We start from the raw sequence: 20,390 nt of genomic DNA on the forward strand, positions 1-20,390 counted from the left end.
CATTTGGGTAAAAGAGGGTGTATGCGTAAGGAGGGGAGAAGGGGTGGTAGATGCCCTCCATTAACTTTTGACTCATAAAAAGGTAAGTATAACTTTCAAATAAGCCACCTTCGAAGTTTATACGACCACTCCTTATATAAAAACCGTATATGTCTCCGGGGCATAACTTAAAACACTTGGCCCCTGGCTTTGTGAGTTCTGTTGACCCTGGAGTTTTTGTTTTGTGATGTTTGAACTATTTAGAAAAAATGAACATCTTAAAATTTGTATCGAATAAATTAGGGAAAAAGGGATAGGGGGCTAGTTGCACTTGGATCTCTCTTGACTCTTAAAAAATGAATTAGAACTCTCAAATTCTTATCAAATGAGCCACCCTCGAAGTTAATACGACCACCCCCTACATAAAAGCTTATATGTCTCCGGGACATAACTTAAAATACTTGACCCTGGGCTCTGGGAGTTGTGTTGAACCCGGAGTTTTTTTTTATCCGATTTTTCAACTATTAAAAAATATGGCTATATCAAATTTGTATCGGATGGATTTGGAGAAAAAGGGCTTGAGGGCTAGTTGCACTCTGAGAATTAGAACTCTCAATTTCTAATCAAATGAGCCACCTTCGAGGTTTATACGACCACCCCTTACATAAAAAATCTTAGAGGCCTCCGGAGCATATTCTTAAAATACTTGCCCCGGGCTCTGGGGACTGTGTCAACCCCGGAGTTTTTCTTGTGTGACCTTTGAACTTTTTTTTTTTACAAAATGGCTATCTCAAAAATTCGTATTGGATGTATGTAGGGAAAAAGGGGTGTGGGTGGAGGCTAGTTACCCTTCAATCTCTTTTAACTCTCAAAACCTGAACTAGAACTTTCAATTTCCAATCAAATGTGCCCTCTCTAAAATTTATACGAGTATCTCTTCCATAAGAACCATATATGACCCAGAGCATAATTTAAAACTCCTGCCCGCTGGTCCTGGGGGATTTCGTCGACTCCAGAGTTTTCGTTATATGAACTTGCTATCTCTAAGTTCTTATGTTTTATCTATTAGTTTTTTTTTTCATCCCATCAAGTTGGCCACCAAAGCTGGCTAAATGAACTCTGGATCAGCATAAAGCATGTTTATAGGGGTCAGAATAGGGAATAGGTTTTCCAGCAATAGGGGTCAGAATAAGGCTTCTATTCAGAAAGGGTCGGAAAGGGGTCAAAATAGGGATTAGGTTTTTCAATAATTCAGCAAAGCATATTTCTTCGCTCCAATATAAAGTTTTTAGCTTGTAGAAATTGCTAATGAAAGCAGTCTAGATAGTCTTTGTTGTGGGACTTTGTTCGATTATCTTAACCATTAAAAAAATCGATGTAGATAAATTGTCAAATTTTTTTCTTTCAATGTTTATTGAATATGCCAATCATTATTGCTAGGAAGAATAAATATGTTTTTATGTGATTTGACAGCCTTTACGTAATGAAGCCTCTAAATCTATTAGCATTACTGAATCAAGAAAAATAAGCTAAATTGGATGCTCTTTCACAATGAACCTAATTCAGTTAGCTTTTTTTTTTAATAAGTTTCAAGTATGTGCCTTCTAAATTTTTGTACGTTTCCAAAGGAAAAAGTGTACGAAATTGACTGTGTTTGACTCTCCCAATTTATGCATCTATTGAGTCAATGCATTAGATTAAATTATTATTTGAAGTAAGTTAAAATTGATTAAATCTTGAATCAGAAAGTGTGTAGTTCATTATTCAGTAGCCATTAACTTTGAGGAATAATATCTCGAAAAAATGAGCAGTGTACACACCCCTTTACCTTTTGACGTCTGTGCTGTGCTACCTTAATAACTAAAAGGAAAGCATTAAATAAAAACAAACAATCTTGCGAAATAACTTGCTTTCAAAACCTGGATCTTAAGCACTTTTTACGTTTTTTGGAAAATCGGGACGAAAAATTAGGGAACTCAACTAAGAAATATGCAGCAAAAAGAGAGGCTCATGTCAGATCCTATCAAAGTGTGTATGTATGGTTGAGTTCCCCCGTTTTCCAGAATACACCGTTTATAGACACTCATAAAGTTTATAATAGTCAATATGTTTGGTATGTTGCTTAAATTTAAATTGGCCACATTCTGCAGATATATACTTTTACATATGAGTGGCTGTGTGATTTCTGCTATTATAACCAAATCTGGTATAAAAAGCACACGAAGAAAAATATTTCCTAATCATATATTTTTCACTCAGAAACCAAATCCGTCATTGCCTCTGCATCCTTTAAAAGATTTAAAGCAAAATGCATATGCATACTTTTACCTATAAGTGGCCCCTTTACCTATGAGTATGATCTGGCACTTTTTGCATTAATATCTAAATCCGGTACGAAAAAAATAAAGAGGTAAATCACTTTCAAACCATAATTTTTCAGTGTGAATTAATCCTTAGTAAAAATCGTTGCAATTTGCATGTACATACTAAGAGTAGCTGTGTGATTTTTATAAGCAGCGTTTTATTCTTTATAGATTTATTCTTAACCCAAACCCTCTAGTGCGAATTCTTCCTTGAAAAGCTTTGCAGCAATCTGTATATGCATACTTTTACTAGTGAGTAAATTAAATCCATATTATTAAAAATAATTAAAAGATTTTTAAAGTAATAAAATTCTAATTAAAATAAGGATGGAATCAAGTAAGAAAAAAAAATGTAGAAAATTCTTTAAAACAATAATTTTTAGCTTTATTGCTTCTATCTACATATAGACTACTTCAGTTGATTTTTAGAACCCGGGACAGTAGTCACATTGAAGAAAAGAGAAGACATATATCATTTACTTTCCTATTCAATGCTCCTTCCATATATTAATCAATGCCGTTGCTATTATGCTCTTGGCCCCACCCCCTGATGTGCCGGGATATAGCCCTAGGCTATTTGAAATTGGCTTGGAATTATGAACCAACTGTTAATAAGAAATAACTTTTTTTTCAGAAAATGGTCCGCATAGCGCGGGTACCGTTCTCTTGATTCTCGGCCTTCGGCCGGGAGAGCAGTGGCGTGGTTGGGGGCAAATCATCTGACACTATCCGTGCCCCCCCCCATGGTAAGAAGTAAGCACAAAAAAGAACGAAGAATCTACAGAGCTAACAAACATTTGTATATAGGCTAGGGCTATTTCTGGCCCGATTAGTGAGCATAAGTTGCAATCGCAAAGGCAGTGAATGTTATGTTTGGAAAGAGTATTGGATACGGAATCGATTGATATGTTTCTTTTTTCTTATCTGCGCTCTACTCTATAAGTAAAATCAACCATTACTTTCACCTCTGAGCTATATTTTTATTTTCAATTTTACAAACAAAGTTTTAATACAAACGGAGAAAACACGGCAGCTAAATCATTTTTATTTCAGAAACTAAACCCTTCAGTACCTGTCCAGCCTTCAGAAGAGTCACAACAGTCTTGGAACGTTTCACCGCCTAATTCCCCTAGTGCGCAAAGTGAGCGACTCCCTACAAGCGGAGTGGACACGGATAGTCTAGGCATTAATAGTCCGCGATCGGGTACACCTTTGGTGATGAAATCACCCATTCGGGAAAAGGATGATTTAGAACTGGAAATGCCCCCTCTGCCACCTTTACCACCGCCAAAGAAAAAAGCTGCAGATATGTTCTCGGAGAATGACATGTTTTCAGAAAATTTTGAGGTATGAGATTAAATTTAAATTGGGTGATTCAGAATCAAATATGACAGGGTCCTTAAATCATATGAGGAAGTTTAGAGAAAATAATTGAACCTGGTTTTGATACTAATCCACGAATTAGCTGGTAGAAAAAACATACTTGGGATCTCGTGGTATTTACTTGAATAGGGAGAATATATTTTTTTTATTACAGGCTTCACAGCTCTATCACAAGTGATGATTTGCCATTAGTCCTGGTAATTGTCTCGGCTTTTACTTTTATGATGCCCTCTCTTGAACGCCTCAAGAGAAGGATTTTCGGGGATTGCGCCTGCTGGGAAACCATGTTTCATGTTTCATTCCATGTGCAATAGATCGCCGATCGGATCTTGTCTTCAAGTATTCCTGGCAGGGTGTACCTGCAGAAGGTAGTCCTGTCGGGTTGTACATTGGCGGGTGAATCGCAAAAGCTTCATTCTGTCGGGAATGAGTTTCGATACCTCCCTGTTCTTCAGTGTTTTTAGAACTGACTTGGTCAAATTGGCTTCCGAGAAATTACTTAGCAATGGTTGGACTAGCAATTTTCTGTTTTGATTTAGATTCAGTAGATTCAATTCTATTCTGATAGATTCAATTCAATAAATTCTGCTTTAGATTCAATTCTAATTTTTATGCAGTTCCCCTGTTAGCGTAAAATTTAAAAGCTGACCACTGTTAAACGCTAAAACTTCGCGAAATGTAAACTATTGGCTTGCCTAGATTATCTTATGAAAAGCTTAGTCAAATAAAGATGGAAGAAACCATCATTCACGGATTAATTTGAATCGAGAAAAATTAGGTTTAAATATTCTTGCTACAATCATGCAAATCATCCATACTGTATAGAACCTAGTAGGTTAATAATCCCTTTTTTTTCGAGTAATTACTATTTTAGTGAAGCCTTCTTTCACATCTAGTTAACATAACATCTAGTAAAGTTGTACTTGTAAATTTTGTCATTTTTAAGTGAATTGTGGCTTTTTTTTATTTAGGGATAGAATCCATTGGTGTCTTGACGACTCAAGCCCGAAAAGCACATTAAAAGTTTTGTAGCTTTGTACCTTAAAACCCATTTTGCGGTTTTCAATGTCGAATGACCATCACAAAGACCAAGGGATCATAAGCAGATTCTCGAAGGGGACTAGCCATCATCAAGATGTGTCGAGAATTCGTGGTTTGACTGGAAAGTTTCTGAAATTTTACTCCACTTTTGTCGGCGAGCTTCTCGATCAGGGTGGGTGTTACCATAGAAAATACCCGTAAGCGGTTAAATTGCTCAGACGAAAATTTATTTCGGCTGACTTTTAGCGTTAGATGGAATACTTGAACATTATTAAGGACTGCCCTGTCCTGAACTCTAAATGGAAAGTTCTGCTCCACTTAATCTAAAAAACTAAATTCGCACCTTCTGAAGATATAAATTGAATTAAAACGGAATATTTTTATCCTCATCACAAAATGCGAGTTTAATGCGTTTTTTAAGATTTCTGGGAAAGTAGGTGTCGGCTCTTTGTTTTGTCATTTATTCATACCTCTTATCCAAGCTCTACAAGTTATCGCAAGACCGCACAATTAATTCTAAATAGTTTGGCCACATAAACTTCAAAGGTTTATAATAGATAGATAGGGTGAACCGGTAAGATGCTATATCACCTTAAGAGTCTTTTAATTAAACTATCTATTATGTCCCCCCAATAAATGTCTTCCTTGGTTTGCAATTGTGTATTGCTTCTAAGGAGGGTATGACGTTCATATATAGGAATGACCTCAGAAAAAAAAAACAAAAAAAATCTACTAAAACAGGCGAGTTGTGAAAAATAGGGGAATATTCTGGAAATTTTCCCTATGTGTGTGCCTGGATACACAGCACGAATAATATATCTGACAAATGCTCTCATTAAATTTTCTGGTAATCTTCCTCGTCCATGAGCTGAAAATAACTGACAACATTAACAAAACGTTAATTTAACATCAACATCAATTGACAAAATTAACAATAAAACTCGTCCATGAACCGAAAAATAGCTGACAACATTAACACATTGAGATTGACAAAACATTAATTTAATATTAACGTCAACTTTAACTGACAACATTAATATTTGTTCATCAGCTGAAAAATAACCGACAACATTAAGCAATGTTAACACATTAACATGAACGCAACATTAATTTAACATCAACGTCGACTGACAACATTAACATTAAAATGCGTCAATAAGTTGAAACAAAAAAATCCGAGGATAAATAACCAATTCGCTATTATCTTGGAATCTTAACTGTCTATGTCATCAGTGGTCGAAATTGTGATCATTTATTCTGATACGTGATATCCTTTAAGTAGGTGGTGTTTATCAATAATTGCTTCTTCACTTTGATCAACTTTTTTTTACCGTGTTTTTTTTTTTTTTTTTTTTTTTTTTTTTTTTTTTTTTTTTTTTTTTTTTTTTTTTTTTTTTTTTTTTTTTTTTTTTTTTTTTTTTTTTTTTTTACTGGGTGCGATTAATGAGCGATGATAAAAAAGCTTTACCTAAAAATTTTCATTCCCTTTTAAGTGAGTCTAAAAGACATTGTTGTCGCTATGAAACTTATTTGGTGGCAATAGTTGGTCAAATTTGAAATCCAATTTTGAATCCTAATTCAAGGGCTTGGATGACGCTTATCACAGTTTTCTGTATGAACAACTTTCCAAAGTTGCTTTTAACCCAATTAGTGAGAATCTGACCTCCTCTCTTGTAATTGTCTGTATGAAGACCTTCATCATTATCTACAATCAAAGCTGCTATTATAAAAATGAAACATTGATGTAATTTAAAAATATATTTATAGAATTATGTTCATCATTAACTTTTAACGGATTCTTCCGTTTGCGGTGAATATATCTTCATTCATAAAAGGGCAAACAAACTTAAATCCCTCCCATCCGTCATATTAACAGTAAATGTCATAAGATTAGTTCCGTTACTTAAAGGAAAGTACATCTAGAAAGTATTTCAAAATTTTAAATTGTAGTGAATTAACCTTCTGTCGTTTACACATCAGTGAAAATCAGTTGTTGCAACAATGAAAAAAAAACCAAGAATTTAGCAATGAGAACCTTCAATTTTTTTATAGTTGATTTGAATTTCCTTGAATTCATTTGAATTTGGTTAGTGAAGATGGAATAGGTGTTACAACCCAGGATGTGTAACAAAACAGGTCATTACTTTAATAGAATGCAACGTGGGAGGATATCCCTTATATTCTACTATGAATAGCTAGAACTTGCTTATACAACCGAATTTCCAATTACTTTTTTTTCTCTGTGATTTCCAGCGTCGTTGAATTCGTCAGGTGAAACACCTGTACGCACGTATCTTAATTGGGCTTCGCCACTTCATTTTGGCTTTGTTTGGATCTGTATCTGTGCATGACTGACCAATTTTTTCTTTGCACCTGTGTTCGTCTGTGTCATAGAAACATACTTTATATTATGACTGAAAATAGAAGTGACTAATAGGTAGGTCTGACGCGATCCTTCTCTTGAAGTTTGTGTGGGGAGTGAATTTTTATCTTGGGAAAATCCCAATAAATGCGGTTTATGGAAAAGGGTATACGTAACTTATAAGTGTAGAAACTGGCGATAGTGTCGACAAAAAAAGCATCTAGCGTTTGGCGTTTCTTTGGATTTTTCTCAGTCTAATAATAACAAAAAAATGATTTATTCCCATGTAAGTGGCAACAGTACAGTAATAAGTATCTGATCTCGATTTCTGACAGAAAAACAAATTCAAGGCTTAAAAAATACCAAGAGACGGCAAACGCTAGACAGCATTGGTTGCTTTTTTTTGCCGACGCTAGCGCCAGTGTCCGCTCTTGTAAGTTACCCATGCTGTTTGGAGAGCACTGAGTCTTAAGAGAGTTTGGTAAATTTTGGTAGGAGAAGAACCTGAAAAAGTAAATAATTGCTATGTTTGACACTTGAATGAAGGCAGATCCTTATATGGTTGCCCAGTTTTTAGTGAAAATAGCTAAAAGTTCGCACAATATAATAGAATAGAATCGGTTTTATTTGCACAATCTGTCGTAGTCATAAAACTAAATGGCGCTTGTGCTTACAAAAAAAGGGATTAAATCAAACAACGAAAAAATCAGAAGACGAATAGGATTAAATCAACAATTGTTATACTTTGATACGAAGAAAGGGATGAATGAGTTGGAAAAACGATGTGCGTGATGGAGGTGTTGCTAATCTGTCAATGTTCTTTGACCTAGTACTTCGATGTTTCACTAAAACTGGTGGTAGTATCGATCTGTGTTTATCACTTCTGAGAAGATATTGGCCATATTCAACAATCAAACTGAGACGACGCTCTTGAAGAGAGGGAATTTGTAAAGTGGATAACGCTAACTTATATTCGGTAAAAGCATCGCACAATATAACTTTGACTGCTCTTTTTTGTATTGACTCAAGCTGGTCACTCAGGTAAATAGTGTTATTGACTTGTGGGCCCCATACGGGACATGCATACTCTAAAATTGGTCGGTACAATAGCCGAGGGTTGGCCGAGTAACATTAAGTGCAAACATTGAACAAAGTTTTGCAGCAAACCGTACAAGAAAAAACCTTCATTTAATAAAAAGGCAGTTGTTTTATTTACTTGTATGGTATTTTACAATCTGTATATTATGTACTCTGAGATCAACTAAGTTTGCACAATTTTCTTTATTGCTAAAAAAAAAAAGATCTATTTGTGAAATAAAATTAATTCCGAGTTGACAAGAACATTTTTGGACTGAAAAAGGCCCGATGCAGGTATAAGATTTTCAGGTTGTTTAAGAATTCAGTTGTTTCGACTCTAAGTGCCTGGTATTCAGAATAAATTGTTTTTGTCAAGAAAATGTCTGGAGTTTCTCTGGCATTTGTTATATTGAGTGATTCCTCCTTAGATATCGGTTTTGTCTCTTGTGTCGTACATTTTGAGTAGAAATAAGTATTTTACTTAATGTTTTGTATCTATTTAGGACTTTCATTTCTTGTGTTCAGAGAGCGTTCTGTTTCTATTTTCTACTTTCTATTTTCTTTCTCTGCTTTTCTATTTCATTTTCTTTCTATTTCTATTTTCTACAATGCGTTTACCAAATATTGAATTTTATAGAGTCCAAGTGGTATAGAACCGAGGAGGAAGATTCAGGAAGGAAATGTTCACTTAACAGACAACTGGGACGATTCTGAAGGATACTACCGTGTCCGCATTGGGGAGGTGCTGGATGGTCGCTACTCTGTCTATGGCTATACGGGTCAAGGGGTTTTTAGTAATGTCGTCAGAGCTAGAGACACAGCTAGAAGCAACGAGGAGGTTGCAATAAAGATCATTAGAAATAATGAAATAATGTAAGTTTTGCATTCTTTTCATTTGTTTCTTGCCTCTTCCCATGCTTCTACTATTCTCGCCCTCTTCTCTTTCCATTTTATAGGTATTCTTTGTTGTGTCACAAACTGAAAGGGGGTACTATTAAAAATAGAACTAAGCCTGTTTTTTTTTGAATTGTCACAGGTAGGGAATGGCTACAGGTTTGCTCGACAAATCCTTGAGTATAACCCTTGTTCTCCTCTGTGTTCAACGTATATGACTTTCTATTGCACAATCAATTTTCTTTTCTACTTTAGAGAAGATTTTCAATCCAATCAATCTAATATTATGTGAAGAATATATAAAATTATCAAGCTGAAAGAGTTTTCCCAAGCCTTTTCTTTCTCTTTCTAACTAATGTTTAAAAGATTACTATTAAGCAGTTTTCTTCCTTTATGACATGAACAGAGAGCAGATGGGATAGGTTTCGAAATAGGGGAAGATAAGACTATTTTGATCCAGGATTCAATCGTTTTAGACTCGTGTGGGTTGATCTAATATTCTCAGCAAAAGATGATGATTTATCACACTCTTATGGAAATCAAACATTCATCTTGTTATCTCTTTTTTGTGATTTTTTTATTTACTCCTTGGAAGCCATTTCAAACAAAAGGATGGTATGGGAGGGTTAGGTATATTGTATGGCTTGATATTTTCCTGTTTCTTCCAGGAAGGTCTTCTTCTTTCTTTTTTGTATTAAGCCAGAGGAGAACTATATTACCACTCACCTAACTCACTCTTAATGGTAGCATTTTGGTGTATTTTAAATTGTGGTGTGCGTTATTACTTAATCGCATAAATATGTATATACTATATACGTGGTGTGTATTATCACACCACGATAAATACTTGGTGTGTATTTATCATAAATGATAAATGTATTGAAATGAAATAGTCGTGGGCATCAAGCCATGGCTAATTGTAGAAAAAGCCAAGACAGATAGTCCATTTGAGTGAGAAGAAAAGCCTGTTGAGGTTCTTTCATAGGCTTCACTGTTAATCACGCTCGGATTTGCAATTCTAATGGAAAATCACCCATTATAATTGCTAGTGTAATTCTACTCCAATAGGAGCGCCTTAGCTTCGCCTCGAGTTAAACTGAGATAGACGCGTGCAATCGCTTGATTGACCAAAAACAACACAAGTTGACGTTCGCATTCGCTTTGATACAGACCAAATTAAATAATGAGTGACAGAGAAATAGTGGCAAATATAATGGAAAATTGAACTTATTCTGAAAAATGGATTTAAATGCCTGCCAAGAGTCTCAACAGGTTGACTCAAGAATTTAAAATTGACATAGGACCATTGATTGCCTGGGATGCGAGGTAAACAAGGGGTGCTTACCTGTGTTCTTTGGCAGGTTGAACCAAAAATCTAGAATTGAACATGAGACCATTAATTTCGCCTAGAATCAGAGGCAAACAAGCGTCTAAAGTCAAAATATGGGCCAAATTTATATATATATATATATATTATATATTTATTTTATATATATATATATATATATATATATATATATATATATATATATATATATATATATATATATATATATATATATATATATATATCATGTTTCAATTCTAGATTCTTGGTTCAACCTGCCTAAGAACATAGGTAAGCACCCCTTGTTTACCTCTCATTCCAGGCAATCAAATGGTCCTATGTCAATTTTAAATTCTTGAGTCAACCTGCTGAGACTTAAAGTGGCGAAACCCTATAGGCCAGTGTATTATCCTGATAAGCCCTTGTGTTGGGTTGTTGCCTCTGAATTATTTGTCTTTATTATTTTTTCTATTGTTTGGTAAATGACGACTTATACTTATTGACGACATGACTGCCTGTCCATGGATTATTCTTTATGGTTGATTGTGTTTGGCTATGCTGTTTGACCTATGTGATTGTATGGATGAGTAGGGTTAAGGCCTCATTCAAGTGCTGGTCTATATTAATCACTAATTTAGGAAAACAGTCTTCCTTTTCTCCTTCTGTCTGTTTTTTTTTTTTTTTTTTTTTATGTGTTTGTGCTGTTGCATTGGTGATTTCTCTTTTCATGATATATATATATATATATATATATATATATATATATATATATATATATATATATATATATATATATATATATATATATATATATCCTCTTCCATCTTTTGGAATCCTACTCCATATTTCAGGACCATATTGTACCACTGTCACCACTGTTGGATCTCATGTTTTAATCTTGGTTCGCAGACTTGTCTTCCTATTTTTTCAAACTGTTTCAGCTGTGAGAAAACAGCTAGAGCCTTTGACTATTCTACTTTCGACATTTTCACTGCATCCAACATTTTTACTTCTAATGCTACCTTCGTTTTGAGCTTAATGTATACCTAACTTCATTTCTGTTTTTTTTTTTTTTAGGTTTTAGTATCACTCAGAATCTTAAACTTTTGTTATTTAAATAGCGAAATAGTTGAATGTTATTTAATCTATGCAATTAAATAATTATCAATAATTATTTCTAACTTAGATATTTAAACACTTGTGCTTCATGCTAGTTATGTACAATTTATGAACAATTAATTATAATTGCTAAGGATCAAATGCTCCCGCTGTTAATTGTATTTTATTTGGCCTTGTTATGATGACGACGGTTGCTTTGTTGACCAACTCTGTATTTTGTCTAAATATAAGACTTATATTTATTTAAATTAGTTCTTTATAAGAAAACGGACATAATCGAAAAAGGATAGCCCCATGTTTAAGGAGAGGTCGAATTTCCAAATATTGATAGTGGTTTGAGGGACTTCATTCAGAGAAACTGAAAATTTTTAAGCTCATTCAAATTTCTGCTGTTATTTTTTTTTTTTTTTTTTTTTTGTTCCCAGTCATAACGTCAGATTTTATTAACTGTTTCTTTGTTGTTGTTTTTTTTTTCTATGTTTCATATCTAAAATACCAGGCAAAGTTCTGGGTTTGAATTAAAACTGAAAATATGTTGCAAAATGCATATTTTATTGCAAAAGGGATATAACAAAACAAAAATGGAAAAAAAAGAGCCTGTATGTGAGGCTTTGGCCCCGCCTTATGCATAGGAAAAATTACTACCAGCCAGCACATAATTTCGTAATTTTTCAAACCTTTTTGTTTGTTATTGTACCATAAATACACCTATTTTGACATCCTAATTTTAATATCTTCCTGTCACATTATTTCATCTCTTGTCATATTAAGCTTTCCCCCCTCTCTTTCGTTGCAACCAAGAAAAAATAGCGAGTGTTAAGGGGAAAATGTAAAGTGATAAAAATGTCAAGTGCCTTAAGGAGAATGTGAAATTAAAAGTTTTTGGATGCGTTTCCTGCTTATCTTTTCCTTCCTGTTGCAATCTTTTCGAGGTCATACGAACATTTAAAATTGGGCATTTCTTCAAGATTAGGATCAATAAAAGGAGAAACAAAGGGTATTTTGTAACCTCGTTGAGAGTTGGACTGGTAGTTGCAGGGACACTTTAGAATTTTGAATGTTAAATATATGGAACTTAGTAATTTAAGTTAATTCTTCTGATTTTTATTAATTGCAGTCATTTTTTTCTAACTTATGACAAATTCTATTAGTGTGGTTTAGGATACCTAACCTTATGTAAGCTTTTCAGCAGAAGAGAAGGGTCATTTTTCACACATTTATGAATATAATGAAGAAGGCAGGTATATGGGGATTCTTTTTTTAGTGGGAGCAAAAATTAAAGGGAGGGTAATAGAGATTATAAACAGCTAAGAATAGCCAAATTACTTAGTGAAAAATTTAAGAAATTATAGCAGCAATTGCGGCAGTCACGATTCGCAGGAGGTTCGAACCCGAAGTCCACCATCGGGCGTATATTCCGAAAAACGATGGTTGACTTGTCTTGCTTGACTTGAGAATCCTGGCACATGGTATGTGGCGTAGAGAGCATAGCAACTTTGCTCCTTCGGGTGGACCTATCTGCTGCTATGAGTGGGGCCTCAACAGCAAAAGTAGGCTTTTCATTGCAATAAGTAGGCTGTCACTTTGAATGGGAACGTAACACGTTTTTATGGCACATGAAATTAACCAAGTGACATATAGCGATCGCAAATTTTGTCGGTCTGTCTGTCCTGGTTTTGCTGGTTTAGGCACTTCCAGATAAGCTAGGACGATGAAATTTGACAGGCGTATCAAGGATCAGGCCAGATTAAATTAAAAATAGTCATTTCCCTGATTCGACTATCTGGGGGAGTGGGGGGATGGTTAATTCGGAAAAAAATTAGAAAAATGAGGTATTTTTAACTTACAAACGGATGATCGGATCTTAATAAAATCTGATATTTTGAAGGAAAATGTATCTCAGAGCTCTTATTTTAACTCCCGACCGGATCCAGTGACGCTTGGGGTAGTTGGAGGAGGAAACCTAAAATCTTGGAAAAGGCTTAGAGTGGAGGGATCGGGATGAAACTTTGTGGGAAAAATAAGCACAACTCCTTGATACGTGATTGACATAACCGGAACAGATCTACTATCTTTGGGGGAGGGTTAATTCTGAGAAAAAAAAACAGAAAAAATGAGGTATTTTTAATTTACGAAGGAGTGATTGGATCTTAATGAAATTTCATATTTAGAAGGATCTCATAACTCAGATCTCTTATTTTAAATCCCGACCGGATCCAGTGTTATTGGGGGGAGTTGGGGAGGGGGACCGAAAATCTTGGAAAAGGTTTAGAGTGGAGAGATCAGGATAAAACTTGGCGGGAAGAATAAGCACAAGTCCAAGATACGTGGCTGACATAGCCAGACCGGGTCCGATCTCTTTGGGCTAGTTGAGGGGGGGGGGTAATTCGGAAAAATAGAAAAAATGAAGTATTTTTAACTTACGAACCGGAGATCAGATCTTAACGAAATGTGATATTTGGAAGGATCTTGTGCTTCAGAGCCTTTATTCTAAATACCAACCAGATCTGGTGACATTGGGGGAATTGGAGGGGGAAACCGGAAATGTTGGAAAACATGAAAATTGAGGTGTCTTTATCCTACGGATGGGTGATCGGATTTAACGAAACTTGATATATAGAAATATTTTGTCTGAGATACTCCATCTCCAATTCGAATCGGATCCGAGGACGTAGGGGGTTGGAGGGGGAAACAGAAATCTTGGAAAACGCTAAGAGTGGAGAGATCGGGATGAAACTTGATGGGAAGAATAAGCACAAGTTTTAGATACGTGATTGGCATAATTGGAACGGATCGGCTCTCTTTGGGGGTGTTGGAGAGGGGGACCGGAAATCTTGGAAAACGCTTAGAGTGAAGAGATCGGGATGAAACTTGATGGGTAGAATAAGTAAATGTCGTAGATACGTGGTTAACGTAACCGGACTGGATCCGATCTCTTTGGGGGAGTTAGGGGGATCAAGTGCTTTGGCGAGTTTGGTGCTTCTGGACGTGCTAGGACGATGAAAATTGGCAGGCGTGTCAGGGACCTGCACAAATTGACTTGATAAAGTCGTTTTCCCCGATTAGACCATCTGGGGGGCTGAAGGGAGAAGAAAAATTAGAAAGAATGAGGTACTTTTAACTTATGAGTGGGTGGTCGGATCGTAATGAATTTTGATATTTAGAAGGACCTCGTGTCTCAGAGCTCTTATTTTAAATCCTGACCGGCATTAAGCCTCTGATTTTTCCTTTTAAATCGATCTATTGATTCTTAGAATTTTGCTAGAGCTCATACCGTATGATCTGTTCAAATTCTTGTAAAGTTTGTAATTATTCATAAGCTTTATTATAGAATTATTAGAATTTTTGAAATGCTTTTTTGTATGTAAAAATCAATAATCCTGGGAATAATTTAGTCGCTAACAGTCAAAAGTGAATATTTCGAATAGTTCTAATTTTTCATGACAAAAATCAATATCTGTACATGCTTGAAATCACAGAATTTCCCAAGTTATACTCTAGATATTGAAGCTCTTAAGATTATTCAATCCAAAAAGCTATTGAAAAAGAAATGGCTTAGGGATGTACGTTTTATCATTTTCCTATTATTTCTTGTATAATATATATATATATATATATATATATATATATATATATATATATATATATATATATATATATATATATATATATATATATATATACGGAATTCCTTCTTCTCTGCTTAGATTCAATTAGCTTTGCGAATCGGCTTTTTCAGTTTTATACAAGCCTTGATGGTAAAAGTTAAAGGTAGGATTGGTTAGGTTAAATTAGGTTATAAATCTTAGAAATAGGTTAACAACCTAACCTGTTACCATGAAACCTTTCGTAAAACTGAAAAAGTTGACTGGCAGTGCTGATAAATCCAAGAAGAAGAAAAAGTATTTCGGATATTCACCAGTGAATATCGATATTCACCAATTTCGGACATCCACTGTATTATATATATATTCTAAGTGTTTTGAAGTTGTGTCCTGGTCCTCTCGAAATATTTAACCCTCTCTCTCAAATTCACATATAACTCACTTTTGCACATGTTCCCTTTTAGCAGTAAGCCAAGCTCTGAACTGAGAGACAAATCCCGAATATGCAGTAATATTTCTTACCGTTTCACCTATATGTTTATCCCTTGAAACAGAATAGAAAACTAAATTTACTTTGCAATGCATTTTTGCATAAGATATGACACCTTTCTATGATTAGCAATTCAATTTGGTTTTGTACTGCTGCTAATGTGGAAAAGAATGTTTTTATTCGTTTTTCATATAATTTTTTCATCTATATGCTAAATTCCTCCTCTTTCAATTTTTTTTTATATATATTCCATATTTTTTAATCCAGAAAACGGTATTTTTTATAAGATTGTTTTGTATGATTTTATTCAAATCTAAGTTTTTTATTGACTAAAAAACGTGCAATGGCTCAATATGGAATGTCGACACTTAAAAATGAAAAATAAAATAGTAAAAATAATAAAAAAAAAATAAACGAGCATAGAAGGAAGACACAACAAAATGAGTGCAATGAAAACTGTTGTAAGATAACTGAGTATATTCAATTTTTTGTCCATATATTACACGTGAAGGTAGTTTTACGGTTCTAAGGTCATTTTCAAAACCTGTTTGTAAGCTATTCTCAAAGGGAGGCTCAGTATGGAGAAGTATGATCAATCCTACTTTGATTCTTCCCTTGAGGACACCTTAGCTGACAGTCTTGGGATATTATCTAAAAAGTATGAGAATATCATTTGCAACCTTTATGGATCACATCAATCTTACTGAATTTCTAAATTTTCGGCATTGTCAGTTTACTTGCTTTCCTTATATTAAATATTAAGACAATTTTTTTTGAGCATCTAAAGAATAATTTTACTCCGAGTCTATAATTTGTTTCTGTCTAATTTATAATTTACTGATTTCTGTTACAAAATAGGAGTTGGGTTCCACATCCAGCTTTAACAAATATATCTTTTTAAAGTCATTTTTCACCATAAATGCGGGGTTTTGAATCGTTATATAAAAATATAACCTGAAAGTTAATTGGCCTATAAGCGCAACTTTATACGCAAGTTCAAATATATAATAAACAATTTTCATAAACTCCAGTTTTGCGTATTTTAATTTTAAATCTTAACTCTGAAATCGTTATACTTTTAAATAATTGTAGCATAAATAAATGTTTAATTTATCAAAAATAATAATCTATTTAAAATCTATGCTCTTGATCGGGGAGGGTTAGGGTATTTTCTAGGATCAAACTTTCAGTCCTGAAATCTTTGAAGAACTGACTGCAACTTCTTTAATTAATATCCTTACTGGCTCCTTTTATTGTTTTGTTACTTTTAATTTATCTGTCATTTCAGATATTCTTCTAGCATTTTCATGGCATCATCAGTAGCCGGCTGATAGTTGACAGGTAATTTCGGCAGGTGACTCTAGGCTAAGAATATAGCGTATTTCCTTTTATTTAGTTACTCCTGAGAAGTTAACACTTCGTCATGCCCCCAGAAAAAGGACGTATCTCACATTATCATTATTCTTTGGGAGTAAGAAAGCAGAACTTTAGAATTTTGTGTTAAATCGATTTTTTTTTGGGTGGGGGGGGTTCTCTGGCTTATAGAAGGTCAAAATAGGGAACTTGTCAGTTGGGGCAATCAAAAATAGTTTTAAGGGGCTTTTTTAAGAATGATTTTAATAATTATTTCTATGGTTTTAAAATTGGTAAAATTAGAAATTAAATTTAAAATTATTTTCTACATTTAAAGAAAGGAGTTAAATGTCGAGTATTTTCGGTTAGAGTTGCGGGGTAGATACTGCTGAATTAAGTTTTTAACCTCTTCTGAAATGAAACGATTTTCTTCGTGTTTCGAGGATTTAGTCACCTCTTCCTACTTTGTATCATGCTCTGGTATTTGGAGTGGATCTGGTACGTGTTAATTTTTGTTTGTTTTGTAAATGATATTGAAATTAGACAACCTTCTTAATTAAGGTAATTTACCTACCACCTGGCTGTAAAACGTAATTTTAATTTTAGATAAGCCTAATGTGATTTCCAGCCCACTAAAACTTAAGAAGTAGGTACTATTCTAAATTCCATACGCTGAGAATTCAAAAAAATTATAATTTTAATATTAACAGTATTGCCATGTAGCTTTCAATAGCCCAATATTATCAGGGAACCATCTACTAATCTAATAAAAAATTGTCAAAACTACAGTTGAGTTAATAACGCTGAAGGATGTTTGTGATCTGTTGATACACAGAATGTCTATTAGATTGCTAGTGAAAATGTTGGTAACGAGTACTATGCCTTATTTGATCAAGGAAAATAAAAAATTCAGTTTTTAGCAAAATAATTGGGTTCAGATCGAAATCTAGTGCACAAAGTTATGTTTGATAACCTTTGAACCTGGAAGACTTCAATATTCCGATATAAGCTGCTTTAAGCTATCCCGATTTAAGCTGCTCTCCTATACCACCTCTGGGAATCTGACTACTCTATTAAAGATCATTTGAGAAATTGTTTGCCTTTGTAAATTTTTATTTCTTAGATTGGGAGGTACACCCTTTTATTTTTGGGAAATATGACTGGATCTTAATGACCATATTTGGCAGTAAAAAGTGCGCTCTAGATATACGGGATGAGGATGTTTTAATCTTCTGCTGGTACGGATAGAGTGTCAGGCTCAAATGAAGTTACGACTGCAGAAACAACTTCTGTTAGCTTCTACTTCTTCCAGGGAATGTGCAATCACAGCTGTCTACAGGAAAGACTTTTAGGAATGCCATTTTTTGGGAGGGGGGGGGGGGTCTGATACTTGACCGGAAAAGAATTTTGGCCCAAATGTTTAAATTCTCCACATTTAAACTTCTTTTTTTTTACGTAAGTTTCTAGTGGGGAGGGTTTATCCTCTCCTCATAAATTGATTGGTATATAAGGTTTAACCTCGTTACCAAGACTAGTCATTAAGGACTAAACTCGTCATTTCCAATGTAAAACAAATATCCCTAAATTGATAAAATATGAAAATCTAGGCAAAGTTTCGTTGGTAGAATTTGTTATATAAACCAGACAGATAAGGTTTACAGACAGTTAAGGTTTGAGAAAGCTGAATCGTGATCAGTTGATTGTTGGAAACTCAGAGATAAATTGCTGCGCCTCTGAACATTGTTTAGGATGTTTTTGATGTGATGGCTTATCTGAGGGTTTTCTGGGTTTATTATGAACTTTTCCATGCGCATTCATGTTATTAGTTATGCGGATTTTTATAATAATGAAAAAATAGAATGACTTTTACGGATATGGCGTTCAGTTTAATTTATTTTTTCTTATTTAGTTGTCCCTTGCTCGACAAATTTGTTTTCATATAAGCCCTAGTCTTAACTTTGGTTTTGGCTGAATACTCCTTAAAAAATTAATAAAACACATCGCTAGTCTAATGACCTAAATTCTAAATATTATTGTTAAGAAAATGCAGTCGAAAATGTATAAGACGAAAAAAAAAAAATGTTTAACCCTTAGATTGACGCTTTCTTTATTTAGAATTGTTTAATTAACGACAAAAATCAAGCTGTTTTTCCATCGTGTGAAAAAGCAAAAATTATGTAGTTCAAGAACTTTCCAGAAGATAGTTATCAAAGTAAAACCTGGGCAAATGTTTGGCTTTATGGTAAAAAAAAACATAAATAAACAAAAAAAGAAAACAGCGAAACAGTGAAAATTAGCGAAAACTCTCTATTTCAGTGAAGTAAAAGGAAGAAAAAATTGAGGAAACCAATAAAAAATTTCACTCATGGTTAAAAAGATCCTAGCACAAATAAAGAAGAACTAAAAGTAATTAATAATATTGACAATAACTATATACATATAATAACAATAATTATTATGTATAATGTACATATATACATACACACACAAATAATATATATACATATGCTTATGTATATGACATATGCTTATGACTGGCGATCTGACTTAATTGTTACACAATATTTTTATCTTTCATCAATCTCATTATTTTCTTTCGTACGAAAGTCAAGAAAAGTTAATGAAATATAAATCACCCTTTTTATGGAAATGTCAAAAAGTTTATTTCATTAATCTTACTTTGGCATCTATCCCAGTTCATTAGTGAATAGTGATTTTTGTACTGGGATTAAAATTGGCCCCCTTTCGGTTTTCAATTATTTTTTTTTTTTCATTAGTATCTTTTACTGGTTATCTTTAATGAAGTTAATTTACCTTTAAAGTAGTGGCTCCTAAAATAAGACATGATTCATTCTCTCTTTATTTGATTTTATTTTTATTGTTTGTTTACTTGTTCATTAGGCCTTACTTTTGAGTGTTAATTCATTTTACGGTAAATTAGTTTTACTAATTAGAATTAAAGTATGAGACGTTGACAATCATGAAAAGATATGTCATAACATTTTTAAAACAGTGTACAAACTAATTGCTATAATAATAATGTTGCCACCACCACCCTTGCCATCACTTTTTGAATTATGCCACCACTTTTTTACGCTACCACCACTTGTTTTTGAGTTATTTGAGTTATGGCTGGAATAATTATGTCGTTCTAGAAGTGGGTACATTAAGATAATATTATCAAAACAAAAAAAATGCGCTTGATTTCAAATTAAAAACTGTTTCAGGTGCTAAAGTGTAATATTATATTTAGTTAAGATATTAAAACTTAGTTTTAAAAAAATCATAATTTAAAGATATGTGTATTTTGGACTCCCAAATAATTTCTGTCATGGAGAAATTGTTCTAAATAAGAATCTGACCTAGGTGTCATTACTTGTAAATCTAACCTTGTGGT

General features: G+C 33.8%; 1 protein-coding gene across 1 annotated transcript in view; it reads left to right on the plus strand.

Moving 5' to 3' along the window:
- LOC136042040 (uncharacterized) overlaps positions 1-20,390 on the plus strand; it is a 73,683-nt gene that overhangs the window by 36,969 nt on the left and 16,324 nt on the right. The window contains exons 5-6 of the mRNA XM_065726899.1: positions 3,396-3,689; positions 8,843-9,078. Coding sequence (XP_065582971.1) covers positions 3,396-3,689; positions 8,843-9,078 — 530 coding nt within the window. The remainder of the gene's footprint in view (positions 1-3,395; positions 3,690-8,842; positions 9,079-20,390) is intronic.

The sequence above is a fragment of the Artemia franciscana genome, unplaced genomic scaffold, assembly GCF_032884065.1.
Source record: "Artemia franciscana unplaced genomic scaffold, ASM3288406v1 PGA_scaffold_58, whole genome shotgun sequence".
NCBI lineage: Eukaryota > Metazoa > Arthropoda > Branchiopoda > Anostraca > Artemiidae > Artemia > Artemia franciscana.